Here is a 27580-nt window from a genome sequence, read left to right as displayed (position 1 = left end):
GCAAGAACGACGAGTCAGCATACAGAGAGGAGGTGCAGCGGCTGACGAACTGGTGTAGAGCCAACAACCTGTCCCTGAATGTCGACAAAACAAAAGAGATGGTTGTTGACTTTAGGAGAGCACAAGGTGAACACACTCCGCTGAACATCGACGGCTCCTCTGTGGAGATCGTCAAAAGCACCAAATTCCTTGGTGTTCACTTGGCAGAGAACCTCACCTGGTCCCTCAACACCAGCTCTATCACCAAGAAAGCTCAGCAGCGTCTCTACGTTCTTCGAAGGCTGAGGAAAGCACATCTCCCAACCCCCATCCTCACTACATTCTATAGAGGGACTATTGAGAGCATCCTGAGCAGCTGCATCACTGCCTGGTTTGGGACTTGCACCGTTTCGGACCGCAAAGCCCTGCAGAGGATAGTGAGGACAGCTGAGAAGATCATTGGGGTCTCTTTTCCCTCCATCAAAGACATTTACAAAAAACACTGTATCCGCAAAGCAACCAGCATTGTGGACGACCCCACACACCCCTCACACAAACTCTTTACCCTCCTCCTGTCTGGCAAGAGGTACCGAAGCATTCAGCTTCTTCCCCCAAGCCATCAGACTCCTCAATACTCAGAGACTGGTTTGACACACACGTGTCCTGAGTTGCACTTTAATTACTGTCACTTTATAACTGTCTGCTACCTCAATAACTGCTATGTGCATAGAACATTATCTCATAGTATGTTATGTTTACATTTTTAGAAACTGTCATCTTTTTGCACTACTGAGTACTGGTCGGCGCTGCACTGTCTATTGTCCTGTTCATTGTCAGAAATTTGTTGTACTGTCCTGTACTTTTTGCACATGTTTGCACGTGCACTTTATATAGGTATATGTAGGTTTTTTTATATAGGTATTTTATTTCGTTGTGTTGTCTCATGTGGTCCTGTGTTGGTCCTTTGTTGTTTTTATGTAGCACCATGGTCCTGGAGGAACGTTGTCTCGTTTTGCTGTGTACTGTACTAACTGTATATGGTTGAAACGACAATAAAAACCACTTGACTTGACTTGACTAATGGTTCTAGAAGCATTTCTACCTGAGCATGGCTCGGTACAGTAGGTTTACAAACCATTCCCATCCCAGATTTCTCAGCACAGTTAGCTAGACTTGCTAAGGACTGAGAACCACTCTGGTTGAACACACATAGTGACATGGCAACTCACAATTTGTCACTTTCGAAGTTAATTCTTATCCTTATTTTGCACCACCACAGTAAAAAGAAACTGTAACCATGCCAACAAGCCCAGACAGGTATGGAACGGGATTGTTTCCGCAATGAGAACCGTTTGGCCTGATGGTGGGAAAGTACTTAACATCTCTCTAGAAATTATACTTCACCTGTTCTATGGGAAGATCCACATTCATACTTTCCTCTTCCAGGACCTCAGATGCTGCTAGTGTCTCCTTCCTTTTTTTGGTGGCTTTGAAGACACTTTTTTCTAAAGTGAGTAATATATCTCAATTACACATTGATATTATGCTTGATTTACCCATCTTGCACACAATTTCAATAGCCAAATTTGATTAAAGCAGGTCTGTTGTGACAATTTACATTTTTTAAAGCACCCAATTTTATTGAAATGATAGACTACTTCAACTATTACCAGTGACCGTTCAGGATTTTGACACACAAGGGATTTTATGGTGCACTACATATTTTTTGTATAACAACAGTGATTTTGGACTTCATACTGACACCTAATGCCTAAAATGCATGAAGCTAAAACAATGAATGATGTATTTGACTCTGAATTTTGTTCATTTGAATTCTATACTTGTTACATTTAACCTCGTGCGACCCATGTCCTCCTGTGAGGACATTATGTTTTGTCTTCACTATACGCTATGCATAATTTCATTTAATTTAAACCGACTGATCTCAGTTCAGGACACACTGGGTTGTCAGTAAATGGTTCAAGTTTTGATGCACTAAGTCATGAGACAAAACAACATGGTGCTGATCTTAGTGGAGTTTGTGTTTGGGAGAAACACCAAACAACTACATCTCGTAAGAAACTTCATTACAATTTTTTCATAAACCTGTTTGAGTCAAAAGATTGGAGTCTCTAGGTTCATCCGATGTGCCATTTAAAAGATTTGAGGGATTTATTGTGAAACGGCACGATTTTAATCATAACGACAATGGACGTGGTCTACAGGGCTATTTTCCTCTAAGAAATCCTATATTTACTGTGCATTATCACATTTAGAATCGAAGGTTCGTCCAAAGCTGAAAGATTTTTGCTTTTAGAGGCTTTAGATGGAATTAGGATGAAAATAAGGTTAATTTCGAACTGTTCTGTGACCAGTGCAGACAGACAGCACACTGGAGGTTATGTAATTTACCAAATAGGGAGCAAAGGAGCATCCTATTGCTTTCCTACACAGCCAAGTGCATTCACATCTAATCTCAGACCAAAAGTTCAGTTTCAGGTTGCAGATGAAGTTTGGACCACTGAACATGTTTGTCAGACATGAGACAATGGTAATCACTACATAGATTATTTTATTTTAACATGGATGGCATTGATTGGACAATGCTGACTATTACTTATATCAGAATAAATTATGCTAATTTCTGATGGTAAAATGCTTCAGCACTGGCTATCACTTGTTTGTTTGACAGTGCAAAAAGAGAACTTTCTATAGCTTGGATTTATTTAAAAGTCCTGCTGTTTACATATATGTATGTGGACGTCAATTTTTGGAAAACTATTTGCTCTAAAAAAATGTGTGCATGTTTATTAGGGGTTACTAGTTTCAAATCAAAAAGGGACATAAGAAATTCACTCAACAGTTGCGTTTCAGTGTCAGGAGGTTAACAAAACGTAAGCTTTTTGTTGCACATTTTATAAATGTCTATATTAAAACAGCAGAATTTTTGTTTTGAATTTCTTTATAGAGGTGTAAATATTCAGATTATCACATTTATATAAAATTCAAAATAAGTCATTCAAAATTACAAATTACAGTCTCACAATTTCAGATCTCAGACAGATTGTAAACACTCTAGTCCAAAGTTCAAGCTTCCGTGTTCCACAAGGAAAAGTCCACCTGATCTCATGAACATTACGTGACCGTGGCAAAATTTTTACAAAACAAAATGATGTGCTTCATCATACGTTTCGCTCAGTTTCCTAGTAAAATGTTCAACGGGAGCTGCCAAAAGTGAGCGAAAAGGTGTCGTAATCAGACAAAGTTTTTAAGGTAAATATTAGATTGAGATTTTAATGAGTAAAACATACCTCCCTAACATCAAACTTTAACCTAAACATAACCAATAGTGTCATAAATGCAAATAGCAGGTTAACAAAATAGACATCCTAATACTAAACAAATAAATAAACCTAACCAATATTGTGGTAAAAGTAAATGCAAAATGAAAAGCACATTTTCTAAAGCAACCAGGTCATTTGGTGTAGCTTCAATGACACTTTCGGCTCACGTGTCAGCTTATGTTCTTGGCTGGGCTCGAGCCTCTGTCCTTCAAGTCTGAAATCCAACACTCTATCAAGCAGGATTGAACTGGCCATCGGGAGCACTGGGCATTTTCCCAGTGGGCTGCTGGGTCATTTGGGCCGGCATGCTACAGCGCAAGTACCGGCCCATCCTACAGGCCATATAAACAGCCACCCTGGGCACCAACATGCCTGCGCGGACCCCTTAACAAATTGTAAATTCAATAAACTCTGCAAGGTAAACCAATACAATAGCTTTCATTTGATTAAATGTTATGGCTTTTATTTTGAAATGACTTACACAGCGAACGAACATCCGTCTGAGCACGTTAACCTACTTCACATGGATCTCAATATTTGACATACAAATTACAATAATGGTGACAACCAAAAACAACATATTAAGTATAAGATGAGCTCTGAATAATCACAAAATGACAAATAACTGCAAATTACAGGGGGGCCAATGTAGCTCAGCAAGTAAAGATGCTGACTACCACTCCTGGAGTCATGATTTTGAATCCAGGGTGTGCTGAGTGACTCTAGCCTGGTCTCATAAACAACAAAATTGGCCCGGTTGCTAGGGTGGGTCACATGAGGTAACCTCTTCGTAGTCATTATAATGTGGTTCTCACTCTCGGTGGGGCACGTGGTTAGTTGTGAGTGGATATTGCAGAGATTAGTGTGAAGCCTCCACACGCACTATGTTTCCGCAATAACAAGCTCAACAAGCCACGTGATAAGATGTGCGAATTGACTGCCTCAAATGAGGAGGCAACTGAGATTTGTCCTCCACCACCCGGATTGAGGTGAGTCACTATGCCACAACGAGGACTTAGAGCACATTTGGAATTGGGCATTCCAAATTGGGGAGAAAAGGGGACAAAATAAAAATAAATGAATAAATAAATGCAAATTATAACAAATACAATAACAGTAGTGTAAATATAACATTAAAGCTATGAGTAGTACATAGTCATTTGCATAATTTATTCATATTGCAAAAAAGTACTGGGAGCAGAAATGTGGCTTGCTGAATAATGCTCACGCCTGATAAAAATGCTGAATAAATCATGAAAAATATTACTTTGTGGCTATTTTTCTTTGACTTACTTTGGCTTACTTTGTTTAAAGGATAGAATAAACAGTGCTTGTCAAAGCATTGGGCTTTTCACATTTCCTCAAGAATAATCTGGAAAAGGAATTAAAGCACTGCAGATATAAAAATGCAACAATTATATATATAGTGAAAATATGAGCAATTAATCTGCAAAATATCCGCAAAGATCTACACTTTAAGAGGTATGTTTATTGTATTTTTTTACATATATTTATATGTGTATGTATTCTGGCCAAATTTGTTTCATTTAAAGTTTTTTAATAAACATTTACAGATAGTTACAGAGTAATTTACATGAAATTTTCATCCAAAGCATTGTCATCAGTGTCCTGCTGTGTGACACTTTCTTCATCTAACTATTTTAAACAACATTTTATGATCTAATCATTTTATGATATGATATATAATATATTATTATTATACTTGTTATTTCCACAACCTCATATTAACTAAAACAATAGTTTGTTTGCACTTCTAGAAAAAGTGGAAAGGTGATTAAGATCTTTAAAAACTTTGAAGAAATGCTGACTTGTCACAGCACCTAAAATTCACACTTTCCCTTGTACTTTCATGTACATTTGAACCTAAAATCTGTATTTTTTAAAATACATGTTATTTGTCTGATTAATATTCTCATGAAATTAACAGTGGGTTTATATGTTTTAAAGTTATGACAACTTTTGCACTGGTGAGGTCCATTGTCATATAGCAGTCAATAGAAATAAAACATTTTCATTGAGCCGGAAAATGAAATCATTGGTGTGTTGCAGGCCAGATTTCATGGGCCAATCTGGGCCAGAAAGTCCAGGGACACTTTTTAGTCCCAGTCTACTCCTGCTATCAAGTGATCTGCCACGGAAGCAAATTACATTGGAATAAGTGTGGGTCTCAAGCATTAAAACCTATCATTTTTGTAAAGATGCGTTACAGTCAAAGTGTTTATAAAGTCAAAATCAGCCTGTACTGATTATGTGCAAATGACATGCAGCCCCACCCACTTACATTGTATGATTACTCTTGTATCCACTGAATCTTTGTTTTTGTTGTTTGTGTGTTTTGTCTTTGTTGTTCCTCTTCTGTCACTCACTCGACGTTGTGTCGAATGAAGTGACACAGGGGGTCTTCCTGGAATGCCAAACGTACCTCTGAACTTGAGAAAAGGCCAATGTCAATTTGTCAGACAGAATTTGCATGCCCCGCCCCGGACATACAGGTATAAAGGGAAGCGGGGTAGCGACTATCAGTCAGAATTTTTCTTTGGAGCCGAACGGTTGTGCAACAGCAACTGTTTCACTGCCATGGGCTGCCGTAAGCGTGGGCTTGGACTGGATGTTGTCCTCCCCACAGCTTTCGCGGATTGATGACTGGTACCTCGGCTCCGGGCGCCGCTCACAGCCAAGTACGTCAAAAACGGTCGTCCCGTTAGTGCCCCTCGCGCAGAGTTTGGATGCATGGCTTTCACTTCCTAATCCGTCGCACTGGCTGGCCAGGACCATCCGACTCGGCTACGCGATTCAGTTCGCCCGGCTCCCGCCTCGTTTCAGTGGTATTCACTCCACTTCCGTGCACGGCAAGAAAGCCAGCGCCTTACAAGCAGAGATCACGACCCTGCTCCTCAATGATGCGATAGAGCCCGTCCCTCCAGCCAAGATGAAGAAGGGTTCTCAATCGGGCTTTGCACAGACTCCCGTTCAAAATGCTCACACAAAAACAGATTCTTACCTGTGTTCGACAGCTAGATTGGTTCTTGGCGGTAGACCTGAAGGACGCGTACTTCCACGTCTCCATCTTGCCTCGAAACCGACCCTTCCTACGGTTCACTTCAGTACAAGGTGCTCCTCTTCGGCATGTCCCTGTCCCCTCACGTCTTCACAAAGGTCGCAGAGGCAGCTCTTGCCCTACTAAGGGAAGTGGGCATCCGCATACTCAACTACCTCGACGACTGGCTCAACCTGGTTCTGGTATTATGCACTCCAGCGACCAGGTGCTCAGGCACCTCAGCCGTCTAGGGCTTCAGGTCAACTGGAAAAAGAGAAAGCTCACCCCAGTTCAGAGCATCTCTTTTCTCGGCATGGAGAAAGACACAGTTTTAATGACAGCACGCCTCACCAACGAGTGTGCTCAGTCAGTGCTCAGGTGCCTCGCTCTCTTCGAGTCCAGCACAGCTGTTCCTCTAAAACAATTCCAGAGGCTCCTGGGGCATATGGCATCCTCAGCCGTGGCTGTGCCACTCGGGTTGATGCATATGAGTCCGCTTCAGCACCGGCTACAGACTGGAGTACCGAGATGGGCATGGCACCACGGCACATTCCGTGTGACAATCTTTGCCATCAAACTTTCAACCCTTGGACAGACCTCTACTTCCTGCAGACCGGAGTCCCCTTGCAGCAGGTGTCCAGACGTGTCGTGGTCACCACAGACACCTCTCAACAGGGTTGGAGCACCGTGTGCAATGGGCCTGCTGCCGCTGGCTCCTGGACAGGACCCCGGCAGCGTTGGCACATCAACTGCCTAGAGTTGCTGGCTGTATCTCTTGCCCTACAAAGGTTTCTCCGAGCCGATTGATTCAGTTGAGCTCAAGGCCCGCACCCTGAAGATGGCCTCGAATCACGTTAACCTCCATCAAGAGCGCTTGAGACCAGCAAGTGTTCTCTGTCAGCAACACCTGCCTGGAGTTCGGTCCGGCACATTCTCACGTTATCCTGAGGCCGCAACTGGGCTACGTGCCCAAGGTTCCTACGACCCCCTTCAGGGATCAGGTCGTGAACTTGCAAGTGTTGCCCCAGGAAGAGGAAGACCCAGCCCTTTCGTTGCTGTGTATGTGCTTTGCATATCTATTTGGACCGCACGCATAGATTTATATGTTCTGAGCAGCTCTTTGTCTGCTTTGGCGGATGGTGGAAAGGGAACGCTCTCTCAAAATAGAGGTTAGCTCACTGGGTCGTTGATGCTATTTCCCTAGCCTATCACACCCAGGCCGTGCCTGCCGTTCAAGCACACTCTACGAGAAGTGTGGCATCCTCATGGGCACTGGCCCATGGCACCTCCTTATCAGACATCTGCAGAGCAGCGAGCTGGGCAACACACAATACCTTCGCCAGATTTTACAATCTCTGGGTTGAGTCAGTCTTGTCCCATGTTTTGTCAGGTCCGAGTCGGTAGAACTCGTTTGAACTCGGTAACGCGGCACAATCGACCCGGTGTTCCGCTTGCACCCACAGCGAGCAAGTTTATCCAGTGCGCCTTTTATCCCAGATTAGCCACTATGTGTCACTCCCTGGATGTTCTCGTCCCTAGCCTTCTGGCAGAGGGCGGAAAGTGGAGCAATTCACGTCCAGACCCACTACGAGTCACAGATGTTCACTACTGGGGTCGGGCTCCACAGGCTTAGTTCCCTTCTCAGGCAAAGTCCCCATGATGTATTTCCAGCGGTATGGTCCCCCTGTCGGCGGACCCGAATTTCCCTTGGGCAGCCCCGCTTTTCCGGTTGCCGTGCTTGTAGAGTCCCCCCACATTAGGCTGGACCTACCACCATGCCACTCCCACATACAGCTTCACAACCCTCATGGTGTATTTTCCACATGTTACCTCCCCCTAGATTGGGTAGGATGTGGCCTCCGCAGGGTCTTTTCCCCCTGAAAGTATAGGACCGGGAAAGACCACCTTCCCCGACACATCTGATAGCGTTAAGATAGCCCCAGCTGCTCACGTCCTATGTGAGAGACATAGTGAGAGAAAAGGCTGCAGCTGCCAGGCTTGCTCACATGCTAGGCATGTAGCACCTATTCCCCCCCTTCAGGTGTGCGGGGAACCTAAGGTCTGTATGTGACATCTCTTTGGGGGAGTTGGGGAGGGCTACGTGCAGCCAACACCATTGCCTCTAGCACACAGTAGCCTGCTTGCACCTGTCTCGACAGTTCACGTAACACAGTCAGTGTGTGGTGTTTTTAGATGGGACCCCTTGTGTCACTTCATTCGACACAATGTTGAGTGAGTGACAGAAGGGGAACGTCGTGGTTACTGTCGTAACCTCCGTTCCCTGAGAGAGGGAACGAGACGTTGTGTCCCTCCTGCCACAGCCCTAGACCTACCACTGTAAACGGCTGTACCTTATTCTCGTCTCCTCAGTGCAAAATCCTGACTGACAGTCGCTGCCCCGCTTCCCTTTATACCCGTACGTCTGGGGTGGGGCATGCAAATTCTGTCTGCCAACTTGACATTGGCCTTTTCTCAAGTTCAGAGGAACGTTTGGCATCCCAGGAAGGCCCCTTGTGTCACTTCATTCGACACAACGTCTCGTTCCCTCCATCAGGGAACGGAGGTTATGACATTAACCAAGACGTTTCATGTGAAACCAAATCAAATATTTTTGTGGTGGTGGGGGCATGGTTGAGAGCTGGCTTGTGAATGGATAGCCAGATCAGGAGATGAGAATGGTAAGGATCATCACCTGGCAATGATTGTCTCTAACAGCTGTTTGTCATTGCAGTGAGAGTGGAGACGGACTTTAAGAGCGAGCTAGAAACCAGTGAGAGGGAGAGAGCTGCCACGCACATACTGAGATTGTGCTGTTGTTAAAATTGCACTGAAAAGCGAGTTTGTGAAAATAAATTACCTTTTTGAGTTGGATCTCACTGTCTCCCACTTCCTCCTTTCCATTAAGTACTGACATTTTACAATTATTAATAAAAAATCAGCCATCGTAGTCATGATTTCTGTGAAAGTTAATAAAACGCACAGTTGTTGTAGTGCCTCTAGTGTTCATTTCACAAGGAAACTGTGGCGAAATGTAGAACGCAGCACTTAAAAGTCAGTTTGCAAAAATGTTGTTATAGTAACATAGTCCTTCTATGGGAACAGATTGCAAAAAGTTGAGTTTTATCAGAGTAATCTAACTTTTGGCCAGTCACAGAGCTGCCAGTGTTCCCCGATGCAGTCCAATTTGTTTTCTGAAAATGTGGATTTATAATGTTATAATCTGAATGTTAATCTGAATAGTATTATATGTAATAAATAAAAAAGTTTTCTAGGCAATTGGTATGACCGACTGAGAGTGTGCATTATTTAAAAAAAAGGCAAAACATACAGTATAATACACTTTTTTTTAAGTGGATAAAATCACTTTTACAAAGTTTAGAATCAAAACACTAGAGATATCAGCGTAAAGTAGTTTCAGGTTTGTCCATGAGAAAGACACTTAAGGACAATTGTGTTAAAGCTCAGCTTTATTCTTCACTGTGCACTTAACAAAATGGCAGTGTAAATGAACAGGCCCTCTTATCAATGCTAGTTCCAAAACATTCAATATCTTATCTAAAGTGCAGACTATTTCCACAGACGAAAGAAGAAAACCTGTATGGAAATGGAATGTCTTGTTTCTGCAGACAAGACATGAGGGTTAAAGTAATAAATACTCTTTAGCATTACCCAGAACACTTCAGCTCACATCAAATCAAGTCTGTGCGAGCTCAGCACTTAAAGTGTTTAATGGGCTTTCTTGATCCTGAGACGTAAACTGCATTGGTTAGTGACTTTGACATTCAAAGGTAAGACAATCTGCTCTAATGATAGGCTGACAGCAGATGCACTCCTCCTCCAATAGGTGATGTGATTGGCTCTCACGGTCATGGCATGTTTGGTTATCCCTCTGCAGCAACTGATGTAGTTAAAAGGTGGTTTCTTGTTTTACTATTTTCCGTTTTCATTATGTGGTTCCTTTACCACATAGGACATGACCAAGTGTCCAGAGTAGGCATGAGCCTTCATTAAGGGGCTTTCATAAGCATTGCTGCAAACATACGCCTATACGCTAATGTGAGCTCGGCGCGAGTGAGAGAAACTCAACTCCATAACAAGGATTGCTGGCTCAGCTGTTATGTGTAAAGTGATGGCAGCTCTGGTGCACCTGCAAATACTCACTGAATGACATCATGGCATCTATAGGATATGATGTACTGATAAGTCTTGCTCAGTTTATCCTATGTATAATCTGCAGTCCTACACAGAATCTGCACCAGCAGAACTCAGTAGAAAGTGCCTCAGACTTCCGCAAAATTCGAATGCCCAACATTCACAAATTTGTTCACATCATCTTCCCTTTGCCTAATTTACCACATCTTTACATGTTTAAAGGTACAATCGGTAATATTTTTATGCATTAAAAAGTTTTGCACATAAATAAACTAATATTAGTTTTGGAAAAATATGGAAAATACGGAATATGACATATTTGGGATGAACGTAATGTATAATGCACAATTAATCATATTAAAATCTTGATGTGTCCTAGTGTGATGATTAAACCACAAAAGATGTATCCATTTCAATTGAATAACAAATTTCCATCTAATTGAATTGAATAGCCTTGAAGAAAATGTAATTAATAAAACTAGCATTTTGTATGATTTGTACATTTTATTTTGTTAAAGATTTGGCTATTAAATCAGATGGAAATTTGTTATTCAATTGAAATGGATACATCTTGAAAATAGACTAAAATATTTTTTTGAGTGTATATCAGTAATAAATACAATATCTCAAGCAAGAGTTTTATCACTGCTTTAATTAATAATGTGATGCTCTGCTGTGCAGCGCTGTATTTGACCACCAATAATAATATTAATAATAATAATAATAATAATAATAAAACAAAAACATAAAATTTTGGGTTTTTGATTATGCTGTGAGGATTAGTATAGATGCTCTTCATTTAATAAAAAGTAATGCAATAGTATGTCGATAAGAAATTGTTTCAGTTTTATATATGAATTTGATTAGGCAGTTTTTAAAAAATAAAATGCAAATAAATTTTAAACCCCAGAATTCAGAGAAAATAAAACAGAAAACACAGAATATGGCTGACAATAAAACAGAATTTGGAAAAAAATAAAAGGGATTTCACAGAGACCTAGAAACACACTCAGAAAGCAATTTTTATGGATATAAGTGGCATAATATTACAGATCATATCTACAGAACCTAAATGGAGAATGTCAGAAATCTCGAAAACAGTTAGTCAAGATTATGATCAAATAACATATTTTAAATCAGCAGTAACATCTAACATCAATAGTATCATATATTGTGCTTCTTAAGCTTAAATCACGGTACAAAACATAAAAACTTTTAAGGCTGGGACTTTTCTACACCCGCTATATTGGGTACTATGTTTCCATCCAAGTTGCAATTTTGTTTAGGTAAATAAACTTAATATCACAAAAACAATGTGAGAATAAAGCTGCATTTCCATCCCAGGTGTTCAAAAGTACAAAAATGTCACTTCTAGAGAAATTGTAGCTACTGTGAGCGACAGCATGTTACACATTTACGGGAGTGTTATGTGTGTGCGCTCCTTCCTTTTTTACTTTACAGTGCGGATCTATAAGAACATTTTATATGTCTATGCAGGCTTTGGATTTTCTAAAAACAATGATATTTGGATGACCAGAGCAAAATTTCAGATGCAATGATTGGTCCGCTGGTTAGTCCAGTTCAGAGCCATATAAAGGAGAGTTGCGACAACGGAAGTTCTAAATGCTTGATTGTCACGTGATTCACGTAGACTTCAGATAGTTCCAGGAAGTGCTTTGGCGGGCATTTCAAACTGTTAGAGTAGAGTGACAGAACTTCGATTTCTGGTAATTAGTAGTCAATAAATGCATTTATTTTATATATTTATGTAACACACCGACATATGTATGTAGCATGAGTATGTTGTTACAGCGATGTTGTTTTTTTAAAGATCAAATCAGCTAATATTTGAGGATTAGTGTTCAGCTACCGTTATTTGCCTCAACTTATTTCAGGCTAGGGTTTCTGTTGCCTTTTTATGTTACCTCATGTTCATTGTTTTCACTAATCTCATGGTAACTAATGTCATATTTATGACTTTTCAGAGACTGGCTGGTGACAGGTGATTTCCAGCTCGCACCGCACAATGGGTCAATGAACTATTAACTATTAGCAGCAGTTACGTAAATGTAAAATTTAGTGAAATGAAGCTTATTGTTTACAATTCTTACAATTCTATATATAGTAATATAATTATTAATGGATTATAAATATTATATATCTAATGTATAATTCTTACAATACTTATTCATATACACAATATATTCAGCTTTAAAACAACTTAAGCATACTCATATATAAACTGCCATTCAAAAGTAATGAGGCTGAAAATTCAGCTTGGCATCACAGGAATAAATTACATTTTAAAATACATTAAAATAGAAAACAGTTATTTTAAATTGTAATAATATATTACTGATATTACTTTTTTTAAAACGATGGATGAAACTGAATCAAGAGAACAGATTTTACTATTAATAGGGTGTTCGTTACTAACTTTATCCAGCTCCAATCCTTGCCTAATCTGTTAGTTATCCGATAACATCCCTTATCTCCTAATTTAATGAGTAATACTCAACTATAAGGTTTTAATTTACAAGTTATTTTTATTTAGATGTACTGATAATATACAGAATAAGATAATATTATTCTTTAAACGTCTCACCTTTTAAAAGTGCGTCGCAAACGGTTTGTTCTGCTGCATCTCTACGGCGAGGCATGTGTTTGCTGCTACTTCCGGAAACTATTGAGAGGCTCCACGAGCCGCCATTGCTGTAAAAAAAAAACGTTCCATTGGAGTCAATGGAGTTGTCGCAACTCTCTCTCTATATGGCTCTGGTCCAGTTATGAACGAGTTAGTTAGTCATATGGCATTTTTTATATGTATCTTGTATTCCTAATACGCTCACCCAACACTTTATTAGGAACACTATGGCCATTATAAAGTCCCCGATGTGGTCATCTACTGTTATAGCCCATCTGCCTTAAAGCTCGATGAGTTGTGCATTCTGAGATGCTGTTCTGCTCACTACTACTGTACAGAGTTGTTATCGGAGTTACCGTAGCCTTTCTGTCAGCTCGAACCAGTCTGGCCATTCTCCATTGGCCTCTCTCATCAACAAGGCGTTTCCATCCACAGAACTGCAGCTCACTGGATGATTTTTTTTGTTTTTGGCACCATTCTGAGTAAACTTTAGAGACTGTTGTGTGTGAAAATCACTGGAGATCTGCAGTTACAGAAATACTCAAACCAGCCCGTCTGGCACCAACAATCATGCCATGGTCAAAATCAAAGATACATTTTTTTTCCCATTCTTATGGTTAATGTGAAAACTAACTGAATTTCCTGACCTGTATCTCCATAATTTTATGCACTGCACTTCTGCCATACGATTGGCTGATTAGATAATCACATTAATACGTAAGTATACAGGCGTTCCTAATAAAGTGCTCGGTGAGTTTAAATTCAATAGTATTTTATTCGGTAAATGTGTTTCCATCGTATGCACATCTCTTCCTATCAAATAAAAAAATGTATCCACCTTAACCGAGTGTATACATTTTTTATGTACATTTTGGAGTTTTTCAGCAGTTTTTATGTGATTTCCCAAAATGCGCATAGAAATACATGGATGTAAACACAGCTAGTGACCCTGTGTTATAACTATGGCTGGCTATTTATACACTTAAAATTAGCACTTTTCTAAAACTGCATCAGTAACTGAAAACATTGGCTTTTGTGTGATGCTGCATCCACATCACTAGGTGTCAGTAAAAGTCCAAGATGACAGTGCAACATAAACAAATAATTACAAAGTGCAACTTTTCCCTCAAAATCAGCACAGAAAATATGGAGGAAATGTTCTGTGTCGGCTTAGATAATGAATTGAAGCACATGCTATTAGTAAAGAAATAAAAGTAGCAGCAAAACAAAAACAAAAAAGATATGACAGAAGTGTTAAGCAGAAACATAGTGAGAGAGTCTGGATGAATGAAAGTGAAAGAACCAAAAACTGATAGGGGGGGGGCAGAGAATGAGAGAGGGAGATTTTCCATGAATAACTTATGAACATTTTGATTAACTATCAGAAAAAATGGAAACATTTTGTTTATCTTGCATAGCTATCAGGACACTTGCATACATTTTAAACAAAACGGTCTGATTGAAAGTATCTATGATTTAAAGCCCTCTGCAGCATTTGAATCCATGCTGTGCTTAATATTCCTCTCACAGGATGGCTTTCTATCCAAGAATGAGAGCATATTTCCCTAAAGTAGGTGGGCTTTAGAGAACAGCCTGTCAATTCAAAGCAATTTCTACCACACACCCGCACTTTCTGTATTGCGCTGCAATTGTGCAATAGTACAAGATCACTCTTTTTGTCTCTCTCTCACTCCCTTAATCATAAATGCATCACAATCACAAAAAAGAGAGAGTATAAGAGAAAGAGAGTGCAAGAGAGGAGAAAATAAGACTTTTACAAAAACAACAACTATAGTGCCTATCAGCGATTATGCAAAATGCAAAATCCCTGCTGAAGGAAGGGAATGGAAATGTATGAACTCCAGGGAGATGGAAGGAAAACTATTGTATCACAAGTTCCAACACTCACCCATTGTAGTGAAAAGATCTGGAATTTTAGAGCCCTGCCTCGGCTGTTTTGCTTGGTCCGTTCTGGCATAAAAAACTGAGTCATTGTTGTCCACTCCTCGTTTTGTGAGCTACAATGTTAAACAAAAGCAATCTTCAAATAAAGACCATACAGGGCTTTGATTTGATCTGATGCTTAAAGTGTGTCTACAACCCGTTTATAACAAGAAACAAATTTGTTTCGAGCATTCTTCCTATTTTACTCTCTTTTTCACATTTTCCATTGACCTCAATTTTACATGAGCTGATATGCTTTGTAGCTCCCCAGCGACTAGCACAGTATTGAATTCATCTGGTTCCAATACATCCCATGCGCAATCTATCAATCACCAGAGAGCACAGCAAACTAATCATTTATTGATGAAACAGGGCAGCCATGAATTTCTAACAGCATTAGTCTTATTTATCAAGCCAGGTCAAACAATGAGGATCCAAACAAGCTTTAAAAAGAGAGTTGGAGGGAATAACTTATTCTTAGGCAGACAGCAGTCAGTTATTGATGATATAAAAAAGGCTGGGGCACTGGAGAGAGAGAGAGAGAGAGAGAGAATAAGAAAACTGTGGGAAGAAGAGTTCAGACTGATGCTTTGACAGCGGGATGCATGTCTGAATTAATACTCCCACAAAAGGTAATTTTTTTTCCAGCAGCCTGTCTATTTCTACCATTGGGAGCAAGGTGAGCCATTTCTGGCAAAGTGAGGGAAAGAGTAGACCTAATGCATTTTTCTCCAGCTCTTGCCACTGTTAGTTGGCTCCATAGAGAGGCAGCTTGGGGCTACTTCACTGATCTCCATCTTCCACTGGTACACACTTTGGGCAATGGTGTTTGCAAGCCCACTAACATGGGGTTTGGGGAATAGCTGAATATATGTTATACTCCCTTGCTTTTTTAAAAGCAAACTCTGCCTGACATTCCTTTGAATTTGAGCAGCCATTAGTTGGCAAAGGAGAACAAAAAAACAACAGCAGTAGTAAGTTCAGCTGGTATATTCAATTGGGTGTTTCAGAATTCAGATCAAGTTCATAAAGTGCTTCTATATAAAAGTTGGAGGATGAATATAAGAACTCCACAATCTGAAGTGCATTTTGTAATGCTATAAACAACACACACAATGCACTTCAGATTGTGGAGTTCTTATATTTATCCTCCCACACACAAATTCATGAAATAAAGAAAACGTTGTGAAAAAGAAAATATACACCTGTAATACTAAGAGCAAGAGTTTGGGAAGAGTACATTTTAATCAGATCTCAGCCCCAGGCAGCACATCCATGGACCGTTACTGACTGTCTGATTCATAATGCACAAAACTAGCAACCACAATAAAAAAAAATTGGCAGTTCAGATTTGATTGACTGGCTTCTATGTGATTTCCTACAGTTGCGGTGCACCATGTCCAGGTGGAAACAATGTGATATTAACAATGTTCAGGGTTCAAACGATGAGCACTTTTGAGCAAGAACTAATCAATGGATTTGCCCAAGTTTGTTAGTTTAGTGGCCTCAAGACTGAACTCAGAGATTTGTTTTAAAGAGAACCAATTGTGTTTTTTTTTTTCAAATATTACCTTTATATTAAACTATATCTGTTTGTGAATGTAAAAAAGTCTGCAAAGTTTCAAAAATCAAAGTGCATGACAAATGGAGTTACTGATTCCCAAAAGAAAGAACCGATTCTGAACACCTGAAACGAATCGTTAGTAATTCCAGACTTCATGTACTAACCTACATAACAAACAGCTTTGACCCGCCCTCAAACACTACACTAAGCGGTAGTCCAATCACAACAGACTGGGACATCTGACCAAACAGAGCAGATTAGGCTCTCTGAAAGGAGGAGTTTAGAATGAATGCTTTACAACGGTTCATTGATGCAAAATGGTACTTTATACACTTAAAATTAGATTTTCATCAAAGCATGCAATAATTAATTCAAAAGTAATCAGATTATATTACCTAGAAGTGTAATCTGAATTTCATTATTGATTAACATTTTAGTTGGGCAATTCATAATCAGTACCAGATTACATTTCTGAGGTAATCTACTCTACATTGTTAGTAGCAAGCAAACTAGATATACACTTTGTTTTTTAAGTTTTGTCAGTGGAAAAATTGGTATTAGTACATAAATTCTGATCACAAAACCTATGCATGTTTCTGATCATTTCTTTTATGTTTTCTGTACAGCCGTTTAGAGATTGACACTGATGTATTAAAAGTATTTAAATTATATATATATATATATATATATATATATATATATATATATATATATATATATATATATATATATATATATATATACAACAGTTAGTTCCGGTCCTCAAATCTGATTGTACGAGAGATGTACTATGAGCACTGATGATCTGACACCATCAGCACTCCGATGCTTCACTGTTTGTGTGTGTGTGTCACTCCGCTTGTGTTCATGCTGTTCTAAACTAAAGTGTAAGAGTAGTGCATATGTGTTAAGAGTTACTGTATAAGTGTCTCTTACATATATTTTTTATTGTATTTTTGACATTACATATGTTAGTCAGCAGGTGGTGGCAAAAGATCATTTTTGTGTGTAATATGAGCAGTTGGTGACGTAAAGTGAATCCGTCAATCATTGAACAGTGTTCCATGATCCCTCGTATTACTACTACACGACTAAAGCTACAAAATAGCTTTAAATGGCTTCAAACTAACAACTATCATCACAGCTGAGAGACACAACAAACAGATTAATTATACAACTTACTGGATTTTCCACATTGGATAAAAAAATACTGTTCAAAATGGCGGAGGACATTGCGGTTTCTAAAGTGAAAGACTCTTGTGCACCGGCTAATGCGAAATAGGGAGAATTACCCCCGCTTGGACCACTATTTTTCCACTGAGAAAGCTGATCTCCAGATAGCTGACAGCATCTTTGCTTGGGTGTGGCAACAGGTGATCACACATGCTCCGTGTCTCTCTCTCTATCTCTCTCTCTCTCTCTCTCTCACTCTCTGTCACACAGACACACACACATCCATCCTTGTGTATCCAATAACTTGGTAGAAACAGCACAAGCTGTGATACTATTTCTGAAGTGACATTTTTGAATTACTAACGGAGGCTTGGACGCATCATTTGGTTTGAACCAATATATATATATATACATATTATACATATTTTATTTTATTTTTATTTTATCTCAGTAAAAAAGGGTAAACTTTGGTTGTTTATTTTGCATGTTGGTCAGATGGACTCTTCTTACCCAAGTTCTTGGCAAGTGTAAGCTGCAATGTGGATTAGGCTTTATGCCGACAGTCAAAAGTCAGACTACTCCAGACTCATTTCTGATAAGAAACCCTGTAATTTGGAGGTTGAAAGTCTGAGGCTTAAACATATAGACCAGGCCTACAGTACATTGGTCTACTGAGGGGCCTGATGTACACTGATAAGTGTTTGTGTTTTTCAGGACATTCTACACTGATATGTGAACAACTTTTAGCACAAAAGCATGGAAGAGTATGGTAAACTGGGGGAAGGGACTCTGAAACCAGGCGTAGAGGACCCCCCTCTGCATTAGTGTACCACACCCCCTGCCTGGGCAGGACCGGCCTGACAGAGAGCAGCTGGATGGGTGTCTCCAGCAATATTCTTGAGAAACTGATGCTACTCTAAAACAGGAATCTAACCTGGGGAGAGCAGCAGATCTAAAATGAGCAAGCCAGCACAGATATAAGGGGAACAGCTTTGCCCTGCCGTTCCATGGCATGGGTCTGACTCTGGCATACATTTACTTTGCCAGGATGCCTGCCTATGGATGTCAGTCAAAATGCAAAATGTCATTGCATATTTTTTCCATACAATGATTTTGAATGGTGGCTGAGACCGTCATTCTGCCTTACATCTCCCTATGTGTTCCACGGAAGAATGAAAGGTAGGTTTAGAACATACTGGTTTAGAACAATGTGGGTGAGTACATTTTAACATTTTTGGGTGAACTATCCCTTTAATGAGAAAATAAAATATAAGCATAAACATACTGTATTGATTCCTTGGAGAAGAGGAGACAGATTCTGACATAATTTCATTTCATTACCAAAATGTTTATGTTCTATGCAAAATGACATCACTGGATACTATAAGCAGCTGGAGAGAAAAAGAAAGGCTGATTTGGTAGTGGTTGTTGGCAAAGGCCATATCTGAGTCTTTGTCTCCCTCATCTGGTAAATGAAGGATCTGTAGAATGGATGCTGTATAGAAAAGTTTCATGTTTGGGATTAAAAGAGACTATGTATAAACATAAAGGGATAGGTCACCCAAAAGTGAAAATTCTGTCATTATTAACTCACCCTAATGTTGTTCCAAACCCATATGACTTTCTTTCTTCAGAATGTGATGGACTAAAAGTATTGAAAAAAGATGCAATGAAAGAAAAGAGTGACTAAAACTGTCAGTCCCTAACATTTTGCCAAACCTCTCCTTTTGTGTTCCATGGAAGAAAGGCATACAGTATGGAGTTGGTTTGAGTGAATTGTTTTTCTTTTTTGTGTGAATTATGTGCTTGCCAACCCCTGTACTGCTACCACAGTTTACTTTAGTGCAACTAAGTACACAATCATAAAATATACTCCTACTCTACTACAGTACACATGTATACTAAACTATAATGTTGTGTTAACTAATGTCCTAGATGTGTATTTCTTGAAAACACACAAATGTTGGCGTAACAAACAATGATACTTTTTAAGCACCCTAAGCTATGCTATGAAGTAATGTCCTAGAAGTCTTGAAACAAAATAAAACAACATATTAAAATACATTGACTAAATGTAATTTCAAGTAACACGCTTAAATTGAAATTATCAAAATGAAAATTAAGTATACTTAAGTGTGAATGTACTTAAGTATGTTAAGCACTAAATCCAATTAATTATTCTAAAACATTTTTTAAAGGTATTGATTTAAAAAAAAAATACTCTGAAGTTTATTAAAACTAAGTGCACTTTTTAAAAGTGTGTGTAAGTTAAGAAACATTCTCATGAAAGTTTATTCCTTTAAGAATCCTTTTAATTCATTTAAATAATATTACCTTAAAGTACACTTTTAAAATTTACTTTTGGGATTCCAATACACATCAAGTACACGTTCACCTCATTAAAATGTACTAGTGGCAGCAGGGGTGTAATCGAGCGTCCATCCGGAGGGGGAGAAAGCGGTAAGGGTGAATACACCTGAGACAAATAATGATTAACACCTGTTTCCAATTGCAGTGAGCTTGGGGAGACCAGTATATAACGGACCACGCCAGCGGCAAGAGGAGAGAGAGCTACCCATCTAAAACAGACTGTATTAAGCTAATGAGTGTGACGCTGAAAAGCGATTTTGAGTTTTGTTATTAAAAGTCTCACCTTTGAATTGAATTATACAGTTCCCTGTGTCCTCCTTTCCCTCCCTATGTGAAGTCTTTACTGCTTTTAAACAAGGGATCCTCCTTAAAGGGATAGCTCACCCTAAAATGAAAATTCTCTCCTTTACTCACCTTCATGCCATACTAGATGTGTATGACTTTCCTTCTTCTAAAGATGTTAAGAAGAATATCTCAGCTCTGTAGGTCCACACAATGCAAGTGAATGTTGACCAGAACTCCAAAAGCTCCCAAAAGGAAATAAAGTCGGCATAAAAGTAATATATAAAACTCTCTTCTGAAGAGATCCAGTTGGTTTTGGGTCTTGACATCAGCATTCTCCTTGGCGATCATGATTTCAAGCTCTGTTACACTTCTCATAGCGCCATCTAGCGCTCTGTGTATCTTTCAAGTGCTAGGAAATGTAATCATAATGGTGTCTAAAGACTGCAATGACAAGATGTACAGTGGAAAAGGAGTTATCCTTTGGTCTATTCTCACCTGAAATCAACTGGATCGCTTCAGAAGACATTGATTAAACCACTGGATGAATTTTATGCTGCCTTTATCTACTTTTTGGAGCTTTTGGAGTTCTGGTCGACATTCACTTTCATTGAAAGGACCTACAGAGCAGATATATTCTTCTAAAAATCTTTGTTTGTGGTCAGCAGAAGAAAGAAAGTCATACACATCTGGGATGGCATGAGGGTTAGTAAATGATAAGAGTATTTCAAGTTTTGGGTGAAAATTCCCCTTACTGTGCACAGGTTTGGGAGGGTTACTTTTGAAATGTATTCCACTACATATCAGAATCAGAATCAGCTTTATTGCAAAGTATGCTTACACATACAAGGAATTTGTCTAGATGACAGGAGCTTCCAGTCAACAACAATACAAACAATACCAAAAACAGCATCAAGACATAGGTAATTAAAAACAAAAAAGAACACAAAATAAATAATTATGCATATACGTACATACACTCACCTTCATACATACCCACATACACACACGTAGTGCAAATCTAATACAATCTGTTATATAAAGAACAAAAAACTGTATATTATGTACAGAGCAATGTAAGTAATGGCAGAAGTTGATATGTTGGATAATATAAATTAAAATTAAACTGTGTATTGCACATAATATTTGCTCAATGGGGCAATTTAATTGTTCATTAGATGGATGGCCTGAGGGAAAAAACTGTTCCTGTGTCTGACCGTTCTGGTGTTCAGAGCTCTGAAGCGCCGGCCAGAAGGCAACAGTTCAAAAAGGTAGTGGGCTGGGTGGGTGGTGTCCAGAGTGATTTTACCAGCCTTTTTCTTCACTCTGGAAGTATATAGTTCTTGAAGGGGGGGCAGGGGGCAACCAATAATCCTCTCAGCAGACCAAACTGTCCTTTGTAGTCTTCTGATGTCTGATTTCGTAGCTGCACCAAACCAGACAGTTATTGAAGTGCAGAGGACAGACTCAATGACTGCTGAGTAGAACTGTTTCAGCAGCACTGGTGGCAGGTTGAACTTCTTCAGCTGGCAAAGGAAGTACAACCTCTGCTGGGCCTTTTTCACAATGGAGTCGATGTGTATCTCCCACTTCAGGTCCTGTGAGATGGTAGTGCCCAGGTACCTGAATGACTCCACTACTGCCACAGTGCTGTTTAGAATGGTGAGGGGGACAATGTTGGGGTGTTCCTCCTAAAGTCCACAATCATCTCCACTGTTTTGAGCGTGTTCAGCTCCAGGTTGTTTTGACTGCACCAGAAAGCCAGCTGTTCAACCTCCTTTCTATATGCAGACTCATCATCATCTCGGATGAGACTGATGACAGTGGTGTCGTCTGCAAACTTCAGGAGCCTGACAGAGGGGTCCTTGGTGGTGCAGTCATTGGTGTACAGGGAGAAGAGTAGTGGGGAGAGCACACATCCCTGGGGGGCACCAGTGCTGATGGTACAGGTGGTGGAAGTGAATTTTCCCTGCCTCACAAGCTGCTGCCTGTCCGTCAGAAAGCTGGTAATCCACTGACAGGTAGAGGTGGGAACAGGGAGTTGGTTTAACTTAGTCCGGAGTATATCTGTTATGATTGTGTTGAAAGCCGAGCTGAAGTCCACAAAAAGGATCCTTACGTATGTCCCCGGTCTGTCCAGATGTTACAGGATATGATGCAAACCCATGTTGACTGCATCATCCACAGACCTGTTTGCTCGATAAGCAAATTGAAGGGGGTCCAGAAAGGGTCCAATGATGTCCTTCAGGTGGGCCAAAACCAGTCTCTCAAATGACTTCATGACCACAGATGTCAGGGCGACAGGTCTGTAGTCATTAAGTCCTGTGATTTTAGGTTTCTTAGGGACGGGGATAATAACTGAGCGTTTGAAGCAGCATGGGACTTCACACTGCTCCAGTGATCTATTGAAGATCTGAGTGAAGATGGGGGCCAGTTGGTTAGCACAGGAACGAAGGCAAGCTGGTGAGATGCCATCTGGACCTGGAGCCTTCCTTGACCTTTGCTTCCGAAAGACACGGCACACATCGTCCTCACAGATCTTGAGTGCAGGTAGTGTAGCAGGAGGGGGGAGGAGGGGGTTGCAGGAGGTGTTAATGGTTGTGTGAAATCAGCCAGTCGTTGGTCCGCCACAGGGTTGGGGGTAGAAGTCCTGTAATTAGTAAGTTGTTTCAGGCCACTCCACACTGATGCAGGGTCGTTAGCTGAAAACTTGCTTTTCAGCTTCTCAGAGTAGCTTCTTTTAGCCACTCTGATTTCCTTATTCAGTGTGTTCCTGGCCTGATTATACAAGACTCTATCCCCACCCCTGTAAGCGTCCTCTTTGGCATGACGAAGCTGTCTGAGTTTACCTGTGAACCATGGTTTATCATTGTTGAATGACAAAAATGTCCTAGTAGGGATGCACATATCCTCACAGAAACTGATGTATGATGTAACAGTATCTGTGAGCTCGTCCAGGTCTGTAGCTGCAGCTTCAAAAACACTCCAATCAGTGCAGTCAAAGCAGGCTTGTAGTTCCAGCTTTGCTTCAATAGTCCATCTCCTTATAGTCCTTACAACTGGCTTTGTTGATTTTAATTTCTGCCTGTAGGTCGGGAGAAGATGAACCAGACAGTGATCAGAGAGTCCCAAAGCTGCACGTGGGACAGAGCGATATGCATCCTTTAATGTTGTATAGCAGTGATCCAATATATTCCTGTCTCTGGTGGGGCATGTAATGTGCTGTCTGTATTTGGGCAGTTCGCGTGTGAGATTTGTTTTGTTAAAGTCCCCAAGAATAATAATGACTGAGTCCGGGTATTGTTGTTCTGTGTCTGAGATTTGATCAGCCAGCTGTTGCAGCGCTAAGTTCCCAGACGCGTTAGCAGGAATGTAAACACTCACCAGAATAAACGAAGAAAACTCCCGTGGCGAGTAGAACGGCTTACAGTTAATAAAGAGCGCTTCCAGATTAGGACAGCACATCCTCTTTAGTGTTGTTACATCTGTACACCAACTTTCGTTGATGTAAAAGCATGTTCCACAGCCTCTCGTTTTCCCCGTTAACTCTGCGATGCGATCCGCTCTGAACAGCTGGAAGCCCGGCAGATGTAATGCGCTGTCCGGAATGGCTTCACTCAGCCAGGTTTCAGTGAAGCACAGTGCAGCAGAGTTTGAAAAGTCCTTATTAGTATGTGTGAGGAGATGTAGTTCGTCCGTTTTGTTGGGAAGAGAGCGGAGATTTGCGAGATGAATGCTTGGCAGTGCTGTTCGAACGCCGCGCTGACGGAGTTTAACCAGCGCGCCAGCTTGTCTCCCTCGCCTGCGTCTCGTAGCGCATCTAAACAATACAGCAGCGCCTCCAACTAAAATGTCCAGCAAAACGTCCGAATATTGAAAAACCGGGAAAAGATTATCTGGTATGTGCTGCCGAATGTTCAGCAGTTCGTCCCTGGTAAAACTGATCGGTAAAAGATTGCTAAACACAGGACAAACTAACAAAAACAACAAAAGAATTGGTCCACACGAGGCGGCCATCTGCGGCGCCATGTTGTATCATCCAGAATATAGAATACATGCTGTAAAATGTAATTTGTAACATATTTAGTTAGATTACTCAAGGTCAGTAATGTATTCTTAATACTTTGGATACTTCTTCAGCGGTGGTAGATTTTTCCACTTGTTTTGACTATAAAAACTCTGCCAGTAAGACAAAATGCACATGTTAAAAAAACATTCTCTGAAAAACCTAAATATCATATGCAGTGTTGTTTCTAAAACAAGATATATAAAATGTACATTATTTTAAGGATTTTAATATATTTTTACAGGAAAAAAAAACTTATTATCAAAAATATGATTTTTGCCCTAGTATCAAATGTCTTACTAGAAAAAAGAAATTATGATCTGTGACAGGGCGGAAGGCGGGGCTGGGTCTTGATTTTACACACCCGGTCCCTTATCAGGCTAATCAAGCCTCCGAGAGGGATAAAGACCAACTGCGGATGGTGGTGCGACACAGAGAGAATGTTTACGGGCAGCTGTCCGTCCTATGTGTGTTTGTGTGTTTTGGTTTATGTTTTTCATTAAACTAATATTGATATTGTCAAGCAGGTTCTCGCCTCCTCCTTTCTCTTGAACTGCTTCACACTGGTGCCGAATCTTGGGAAGGAGGAGGGATACGCCATAGTAGAGTTCTCGCCACTACCATTCACCCCAACGGAGCATCTGCAGCCATCTTCTGGGGGACGGAGGAGCCCGGCCGCCTGGAAGCAGAGGAACAGCCGCCTAACGCGAGGGGAGAAGGGGCTCCTAACCGACAGCCTGGAGCAGTCAGGGCCACTGCCAGGGGCGGAGGAGTCCCTACCAGCCGCTGAATTGTGGCAGGGTCTGAGACCACCAACCGCGAGTGGGGAGGGGCTCACTGCCGACCGCCTGGAGCGAGAGAACCGCTGCCAGGTGCGAGGGAGACCCCTTCTGTTCCTCGAGAACGCGCCAGGGGTTCCGTCCACCAGGGGCTGGAGGACTGCCTCCGATCTGCCTGGGGAGGCGCGGCTGTCATCCGTTAGAGGGTGGATGAGTGGCCGAGGACAAAGCTACGGCGTATTGGAGAACCGGCTAGTAAGTGTTTTTTTTTTCTTTCTCTCTCTCTCTCCTCTCTCTCTCCCACTGCTGCTCCCCATTGGCCTTTTCCCTCTCTTTTAAATGTTACAGTTTTTTTTTGTTGGGGGGTACTGCACTGTTACAGGGAGTGCCCCCCTATTTTTCATTATTGTTTCCTCCCCCTGTCCTCTCCCAGATTCAGGAAGGCGGGGATGACCTGCTGGCAGATGGGGTGTAAGGCACGCCCTCCCCCCAGGGAAAGGGGGGTGTACGTCATGCCCTGAGAGAATGAGGGAGGAATGTGACAGGGCTGAGGGCGGGACCGGGTCATGATTTTACACACCCGGTCCCTTATCAGGCTAATCAAGCCTCCGAGAGGTATAAAGGTCGACTGCGGACGGTGGTGCGACAGAGAGAGAACGTTTATGGGCAGCTGTCCATCCTATGTGTGTTTGTGTCTTTTGGTTTAAGTTTTTCATTAAACTATTACTGATATTGTCAAGCCAGTTCTCGCCTCCTCCTTTCCATTGAACTGGTTTACATGATCCAACGTGAATTTTCTTGATAAAAAAATATGATCATGCCTGGTCACGTGCATGTAAAATGGCTAGAAATAGTATTGTAGCTCAGCATAAAGCTGACAATTTACACAAGATTTATTTCTATTTTTTCTACTCCAAACTTACTACAAACTTACTTCTCTGTCTGCTCGTATGAATGTAACACATCATAAGAAATCGTTTCACCGCTGTTCAAATGCACTTTGGATTGCATCATTTATATGTATAAATGTTTTCCATCTGAATGGACTAAACGTTAAATGAAACAAATTTTATCTCTTCAGTAATCAAAATACTTTTTGAATGTAACTGTATTCTAATTACCAATGATTTATATTGTAACAGTAGTGGAATACAATTACTTATATTTTGTATTTTTTGTATTGTGTTTTCATGTTTTCTTAAAGCTCCATTTTCATTGTCAAAAACACTGTCTCAGAGTGGATGGAATCCTATGGGAGCTGAGGCGAAAGTTGTTCCTTGTGCTAAAATGGTGCTTGTTTAACAAAACCAGAGCTGATTATTTTCATTGTTGTTCTTACATCATTTTTCAGGAAACGAGACCATGCTCACTTCTCTGGATGACGTATGTCCTGAATCTTTTCATTCTACTCGCATGCATACCTAAAAGAATGAACTGTTTAACCGGCCGAGAAGTGCTTTCTTCATCAAATAGATTACATACTGTAACAGTATGTGATTTTGGATGCAGCATCTGTTTTTTGCTCTGAAGAAGCAAGAAAGTCATACATATCAGGTATGGCATGAGGGTGAGTGAGATCATTTTCATTTTGGGGGGAGCAATTTAGACTTTAACTATCCCTTAAAGTCTAAATTGCTATGCTATAATTTCAGCACAAAATATTATACTTAAATATTATAATTATTATATGATTTTGATACTGAATAATCATAATATCAGTACAAGTGCTCTAACATTAAACAAAAGTATTTTCCATTTTATAAATAGTACAACTTTAAATTACTTTGAGAGATACTCAAAAGGGAAAACTAATATGTGATTGCATGAATGTGTTTGTTTTTCCTCTAAACAAATAGAGATTACAGGTTAAATGTAAACAGATTATGGAGCTACTGTACACCTTGGAATTTAATGACACTTTGATGAGACTTTGATTGCTATTCCATCTTCATTCTATCAAAGATAATTTGCTAATTTCTTCAAATTATTTCCTCCAGTCAATGAAGCTCATGAAGCATGAGAAATCAATTAGAGAACAACACTCATGGAGTAACCACCAGAGCTTTCATTTCTAACATCAATGGGCAAACGTGAACCATCATTTCTCTTATTTACAATAGCCAGATGTCTCAAACTTCACTTTGGAGCATTCAGAGTCCCAGTTCACTAAGTGTGTGTTTTCTCTCCATCACATGTTTGCCAGTTCTAGCTCTTCTTGTAGTCTG

At 40.4% G+C, this 27580-nt stretch overlaps 1 protein-coding gene across 1 annotated transcript in view; it reads right to left on the bottom strand.

Annotated features, from left to right (window-relative positions):
- The window catches only part of LOC127656737 (doublecortin domain-containing protein 2), a 66368-nt gene that overhangs the window by 19311 nt on the left and 19477 nt on the right, over nt 1-27580 (bottom strand). Inside the window, exons 7-8 of the mRNA XM_052145213.1 lie at nt 15087-15195; nt 1384-1484 (exon numbers count right to left, since the gene is read on the bottom strand). Coding sequence (XP_052001173.1) covers nt 1384-1484; nt 15087-15195 — 210 coding nt within the window. The remainder of the gene's footprint in view (nt 1-1383; nt 1485-15086; nt 15196-27580) is intronic.

This window comes from Xyrauchen texanus, chromosome 16, assembly GCF_025860055.1.
Source record: "Xyrauchen texanus isolate HMW12.3.18 chromosome 16, RBS_HiC_50CHRs, whole genome shotgun sequence".
Classification (NCBI taxonomy): Eukaryota; Metazoa; Chordata; class Actinopteri; order Cypriniformes; family Catostomidae; genus Xyrauchen; species Xyrauchen texanus.
This window is presented reverse-complemented; position numbering and strand designations above follow the sequence as displayed.